This window comes from Cyprinodon variegatus, unplaced genomic scaffold (assembly GCF_000732505.1).
Source record: "Cyprinodon variegatus isolate N-32 unplaced genomic scaffold, C_variegatus-1.0 Scaffold71, whole genome shotgun sequence".
Taxonomy (NCBI): domain Eukaryota; kingdom Metazoa; phylum Chordata; class Actinopteri; order Cyprinodontiformes; family Cyprinodontidae; genus Cyprinodon; species Cyprinodon variegatus.
The window spans coordinates 45,574-52,975 of NW_015150524.1; the positions used below are offsets into that span (position 1 = coordinate 45,574).

At 34.3% G+C, this 7,402-nt stretch overlaps 1 protein-coding gene across 1 annotated transcript in view; it reads right to left on the reverse strand.

The window, feature by feature from the left end:
- Positions 1-2,721, reverse strand: part of sgol1 (shugoshin-like 1 (S. pombe)) — a 6,662-nt gene extending 3,941 nt beyond the window's left edge. The window contains exons 1-5 of the mRNA XM_015372357.1: positions 2,570-2,721; positions 2,221-2,381; positions 795-1,003; positions 602-654; positions 404-468 (exon numbers count right to left, since the gene is read on the reverse strand). Coding sequence (XP_015227843.1) covers positions 404-468; positions 602-654; positions 795-1,003; positions 2,221-2,368 — 475 coding nt within the window. The 5' untranslated portion in view covers positions 2,369-2,381; positions 2,570-2,721. The remainder of the gene's footprint in view (positions 1-403; positions 469-601; positions 655-794; positions 1,004-2,220; positions 2,382-2,569) is intronic.
- Between the last annotated feature and the right edge of the window lie 4,681 nt (positions 2,722-7,402).

Sequence of the window (7,402 nt, forward strand, 5' to 3'; positions counted from 1 at the left end):
TAAAAAATATTTTTTAAGGAACCTTTGGCTATTCGATTATTAATCAAAAAATTTATCAACAGATTAATAAACTTGCAAAATAAGTTAATATAAATAGTTAGTTGCAGTCCTAGAGTATTCTTCAACATTCTTAAGAAAATACCGTTTAGTTATTGAGCTATGAGCAGAAACAGTTGACTGTAAGTTGGTGACGTGAGCAGCCAGCCGCACTTATATCTTTTAGCAGCTTATGACACCTATAGGTTACTCTATGAAGATTGTTAAAAGAGGAATAAATAGAACACATTTGGCCAATGCTTATTCATTATTTTCCTTATAACAACAGACAGCAATACATCTACCTGTAATAATAACTGACTATTGAGAAACCCATTTTAGCAATGACAAAAAAAACTAACAAAACCTGAACAAATTGGTGAAGCATCACACATGATGAGCGGATCGAGCTGCTGGCTGCTTCTCTTCCTCCTGGGAATTAAAACAAGACAAATGCCAACAATAAACACAGAATAAAGGAGGTATAGTGATGCTCCAATCCATTAGTGTTTGAGAAGTTAATAGCTGATCATCAGATTAACTGAAAACAATAATTTAAACTCACCTTGTTAAATTCTGGTTGTTTTGAGTTTCCAATTGGATCCCTGTTTGTTTCGTCTAAATTAAAACAAACAAACACAGCATTGCAAAAACACAATAAAATTATATTAACTTACTGGTGAAGTGTGACATCTGGACATCTTAAATAAGGAAATTGAACATGTTTCAAGAACAAGCAAGGGATCCTCAGAATGTACCTGTGAAGCACTTGCTGCCAGCACTTCCTGTTCTTTGAGCTTCCTCTTCAGCAGAAGGAGGTGAATGAACAAAGCTTGTTGTTCTCTTTTCAGTTGCAGGATCACCGCGTTGGCCTGCCTCACTTTCTCCTTCTCCGCTTGTAGGGCCTCAGCCAGCGCCTTATTGTTCTGCTGCACACTTTTTAGAATGGTGTTGGCAGAACTGGGCGCTAGGAGAAAGTTCAGATATAAACAATTGTTTTCCAAAGTCAATTTATTAAATATATATATATATATATATATATATATATATATATATATATATATATATTTAAAGAAAACTGTAAATTTACCTAAAATTCTAAACAAAAGTAAACTAAGTTAGACTATTTAACTACAATTTTTTATGGATTTGCATGATCTTTGTCCCATATATTTTTGTTTTGGATGTGTTCATCATAGGTAAAAATCTCACACCGCCCCCCCATACCTGCACTATAGAGCGTTATCACAGATCCTTCCTCCCAGCAGCTGTAAGACCTTCTAACCATCACTGTTCCCAACAACCTCAATAAGTTGTTACATTCATGCTGATTTTGCACAGTTTCTATCTTAGTCAGGTAAATTATATGCTGCTGTCATTTAGCAAATCTCTGATATTGCAGCAATTTTCAAATATCCATTTGTTAGGATAATTATCATTGATGATGTGCGAGTTTGTTACACCTTAATATTAACTGCCTGTTGCATGTCAGAATTGATGTTTTCCACAATAGTTTATCTAATTAAGAAAAACTAAACTCTGTCTGAATATACAGTTATAATCTTCATTCTGTACGTGGCAAAGATTTGGAAATGGAATGAGAGCAGTGTCCATCAGCTAAGAACGAAGTGTAATATTTTGATAAGGCTGGAGCGATGGATGTCCAATCATCTGCTAACGTGTATGATGTGATATGTAAGACTAGAGATGTATAAAATGCCTTTTCAACTGTTAATCTGGGCCACTTCCTGAGAGGTGAGCAGCTGCCTTCAGTAAACTATAAGCAATTTCTTTATTCTGAGTAAGATTACAATTGATATCAAAATCTGTTGTCATGTCTCCTGATTATTTAATACATATATGTTATGAAGTGTTATTTAAAGAGTTTGTCCCTATTGATCTCTTTTCAGCAAAAAGAACAGGAGAGGTAGAGCCTCAAGGTGCAAACACACTTTACAGTAAACTATTTTACTGTTTATCTTTCAACTGTTCACTATTATATTATTTTTATACACTTTTCTAAATAATAATAATCCCTTTGCTGCTGTAAACACCAGAGTTTCCCCATTGTGGTATTTTCTATTCTACTTTATACCTCTGCATCAGTCAATCGTGACTTTTAAAAACTGTATTGCAATACCGTAAACATAAGAGCTACGCATAAATTCAATTTCAAACACTCACCTGCTATTTTATTTATCATTCTTGACCGCCCCCTTCTTGGAGCTGCAGCATTAGCCAGCCGTTTGTTCCTCTTCTCCTTCATTTTCTCCTTGATTTCCTCCAAACTCTGTTGGAAGGACTTCTTCTGGGCTCTTTCTTTCTCTCTCATCGTGACTCAGGATCTAATATGCATTTCAAAATTCGATACAAGTACAGTTAATCATTAAGGTGATTGATAGCTATGTGGTAAATGGGCCGCTAGCTAGACAACCAAGGAGGTAGTCGTTGCAGCTTTCTAAAGCACACGGCTAACGTTAGCAACAACAGCCTGGCAATGTTTACGTACAAAGGAAAGAGACGTTGAACCTACCAGAGTATATAATTCACGAGTATTATTAGTTTCCTTTCTCCTCTTAAACGAAATACTTTACTACATTAGGGAAACAAAGCAGCAACAGAATCCATATTTTGAACTGCGTCTTCGGAAGGTTAACGTTCGAATTGAGAGCCGCGACTGCTGATTGGTGGAGATTCAATGTGACGTAATTTCCTTCCTTGAAATTAATGACTTGCCCGCTAGATGTCGCTAAAGTAAAGAAAGTCTAATAAAAGTCGATTTCCACACATCCACCCCTTAATTCAGGGGTGTCAAACTGGTTCCAGAAAGGGCCGAGTGGCTGCAGGTTTTCTTTCCAACCAAGCAATAGCACACCAGACTCCAGTCATTTCATAATGTCATCATGTTCAGATTGGACTCACTTGATGAGATGATAGGAGTCTGGTGTGCTATTGCTTGGTTGGAAAGAAAACTTGCAGCCACTCGGCCCTTTCTGGAACCAGTTTGACACCCCTGCCTTAATTCCTGAAAAGATTTATAGATTCTAAGATTTAAAGATATATATATACATACATACATACATATATATCTATCTATATATATATCTATATATAGATATATATATAGATATATATATAGATATTATCTATATATAGATATATATATAGATATATATATAGATATATATATATTATTATTTTTTTTATTAACTTCTTTGTTTATTTGCCTTTGTTTATTTATTGTCTGATATATTCTTCAACTTTATTTATTTATTACTTATTTCTTTATTAGAAAATAAACCAAACAATAATATCATAACATGCACATAAATAAATACTTAAAGAAATACTTAAAGAAAGCTACATTTATTTGTTTATTGTATTTTTGGGGGGGCAATTAATTGTATGCTTATTTATTTTTGGAGCATTTATTTATTTCTGTATTTATTTTTAATTATGGCAGGATTGGTCCTCCTCATGAGTGCGGTTGCTGAGTTAAATTAACGTCCAAAGGTTGGGATTCACTCTGGACAGGTCACAAGATAGTTAGCATAGAAATTGTTTCAGTTTTTAATTTCTAGGATGATAATATATTTTTTTAAGTTGTAAATTTAAGTTTCCTAATAAGGACTATGATCATCAACCATGGTTTGACTCCTTATTATGAAATTTAAAGTTGCAGAATTGTCAGAATTGTGTTATTTGATGTCATACAATTGAAAAAATTATTATATTTAAAAAAATAGAATTGTGTTTAAAATTCTATCAAACTACTATGTTCAAAGTAACTGTGATTGGAAGGGTTTGGGAAGAAGTGTGGGAATGTAGAGGAGATCCATAGAAAATATAAAAATTGTGTTCCTATATAGAAGTAGAAGAGCATTGAAGGAAGATCTCATTACAGATCCTGCGTCGATCTAAAGAACTGAATTTTACCACCAGATCCTCCTTCCAAAGCCACGTAACAAGGTCCAAACTTGAAGATTTAGAACTGTCTATAGAGGCATAAAACCTAGAGAGCAAGCCTTTGATATTCATCTATATTTTGTATCGACCCTACCAGGGAGCGATATGAGTAAAGAAGACAATTTTATCAAATCATTCTTAATGTGCTGAACCAAGAGGGAGTAAATGGATGAAAACAAATTATTCAAATTTGGAGTTATAAAATTGTCAAAATACTTAAAACTTCTTCCAGGTATTTGAAAAAAAATTTAACAACCTTGAAAAAAAAAGATAAGCAACTGATTTACATAGATTTAATTTCTAACCTGACCAAACAGCATATTTAGGTAAAGAACTAATGATTATCAGGACTGAATTTTCTGGGTTTCTGAGATATAGATAGACATCATCTGCAAAAATCTGGTTTGCACCTGTTCTGTTTCCAGAAAAAACAGGGTTGGATATAAAACTCTGTGTCAAAGATAAAAAAAAAAGTGTAAAAACTAAACGTGACAGAGGATACCCTTATCTGTGGCCACTTTGCACCAAGAAACACTCTAAAAAATATAATTAGTGTTTATGTTGGTTACTGCAGCAGTGTAGAAGGCTTTGATTGTATCACTGAATTTAGAACCCAGGCCAAATCTCTGTAAAAGTAAAAATAAAAATGATCATTTTTACCAATCATAGGGTTTTATGCATCACAAGAAATTTTCAGAGCAGGGTCTTTATGATTAATAAAGTATTGAGCAATGCCAAGTGTACGAAATACTTGATCTGACCTATATCTTAATCCAGCAGAACCCTGTCTGATCCATTTTTATTATTTCCAGAAGATTTTACCCTTGAAAACCCTTTCATCTTTGCTGTAATTTAGTAATCAACATTGAGCAGACTGATAGGTCTGTAGGCTGAGCGTTCTAGAGGGATTTTTACTTTCATTCAAGAGCTACATAGAGGATATTCTTATTTTAAATGGCAAAAATGGACTACCACAGCCATGTTTCACTTAGTATGCTTTATTTGTCTGATTCTAAAAAGTGCACAGCCATACTGCATTTCAATAATCTAATTAGAATTGTTGGCATCTTAATCAGCCCCTTCCCAACCCTTTCCTGCCTGTCAACTGGAAACAATCAAACCACACTGGAGTTTTGCACACCAGGACCCAAGAAAGATTGTAGATTATGAGTAAACATTACAAACGTAAATTAGGTTGAGACTCATCAAGGGTCAGGCTCACCTCGCTCCTCCAGAATTAATGTTTGTATTTGACTGCTGTAGATAAGAGTTCACACAACACTGTACAGAGTAATGTGCTGCATGTGAATGGAGCAGATAGCTGTATTAATCCTGGAGCCCATTGACAGGAAGCATTTGTAGTCCTGTTCCTTGAGATTCTTCTAAACCTCTCAAGGCTCGTTCAAGCAAATATTAAACAGTCAATTATTAGATGAAAGCATATTTTAATTTCCCTTGTTTATCTTTTTAAACTCTCTTTAAAAGTCCAGATTCCTGCCCTTGTTTTCCACAGCCAGACTTAATCACCATCCCGTGTTCATGTATTTACACAGCTCTACCCATTGAAGCCACCCAGTTCATAAACACCCATTAGTTTCTGCTAAAGCTTAAGCTGTTCTGTAAATATTGTGTTACCTTGTATTGCTTAATGGTCTGTGATTTCATTCAATTTAAAATTCATTGTCAAACAACATGACTTGCTTTTTACACGATACAGAAAATTTGCATGCTTCCTGCAGGTCCTCACAGGTAATGATATCCAGGTTTGTGTTTAAGCATCACAGAGTGACTTGCATTTATTCTTCTTAGAAATCATGGTTATTTCCTCAGCCAGACTAAGATGTTGGATATGTTCAAATATGTTAAACATAATGTTCTCTGAAAAAAACAACCAGCTAAATAAACAAACTAATAGTGCATGTCTTTGTTAAGGTTAAAAAAAACAGTTCCAGCTATATATAGAAATTAATCATTGACTAAAATTTCCAATATATTTATATAAAGTTTTCCAATCAGTCTGACTGCCATATATTTTTTTTTACAGATCATGCCAAATGTTGTTTTGCAGAAGTGCATTTTATTTTTTGTCATTTAAACCTGCAGGAGGACAGCTTTCCAGCTAGTGTAGTGCGTTTAAGATAGCAAGAAGGTTCATGGAGTCTATACATGATCTTCCTTGGTCATAAGTAGTAATGGTAATTTAATGTGAATGCATTGAAATATAACTTTGAGTGTTGTTTTGTGTCTAACAGTCTGATGATGCAAGAAAATTTTTTAAGGCTTAGTTCATCTCTTAGTAAATTAGTTGAGAAATGTGCTTTAAAAGTACATTTATTTTAATACATTTGTGTGTTTGAGCAAGCCAAAGGCAAATTTCTGCCATCATTGTGTATGGTATAAAGCTTTTCTATTCTATTCTATTCTATTCTATTCTATTCTATTCTATTCCATGCGTTTGTATTGCCTTGGCAATTTTAGAGGAATAAAAGACATAAATAGATAACAATGTGCTGTCAGGATTTGGTTTTGGAGTGTAGACCCAAAAGCAGAGGCAGGAAGGCAGAGGTGAATTTCTTTAGATTTTATTAAAAAAGGGAAACTGAAAACAAAGGCAGGTTATCCAAAAATCCAATAATGAAAACGAAGTCCAAACAAGCATCAAATCAGGAGTCCAAAAAATCCAAAAGAATCAAACATAAAAACTAGACATCAGGGGAATCACTGTCACAACGAGGAAGACTCAGGAAGACGGAGTTGGACAAAGTTTGGCAGTGTTTGACGAGGACCCAGCAAAGGGGAACTGAAGAAAGAGGGCTTTTTAAAGGAGACTGAGACAAAGAGGGGGCTAATATGGAAACTGGGAGCAGGTGTGCAAAGAACAAGAGAGGGAAAGAGCTAGGGAGAGGGAGAACATAAGAGGGCAGCAGAGAGCAACAAATAGAAACCTGGAAGACTGGAAATAACAACAAAATGATAATCAAATAACTAGGACTATAAAACATGGAGAAAAGAAAACTAAACACTAGAAAACAAGGAGTAAAGTAAGACTGAATACTCAAAAGAAAAACATAACAGAAACAGAAACCTGACATGTGCTTAAATAGCCTTAAATCATTACTGCTGAAAAAAAAAGTACTACTGAAAAATATAATTTAAAAAAAGAAAGTCAGTGATATATGGAAAATCCAGTGATGCCTGTCCTATTGTACAGATGTAAGAAAATACTTTTATCCCCCATGTTCTGTAATTACCATGGAGCATTTTATAAAGGTCTATGAGCAAAGGGCAAAGTTGTTCAATTTAGCCGACATATAGGAGGTGAGAAAGGCTACTGAGAGGCTTACTCTAAGAAAGTATGTCTACAAGACACAGGGGCTTAATTGTGGTTATTTTCAAAAGT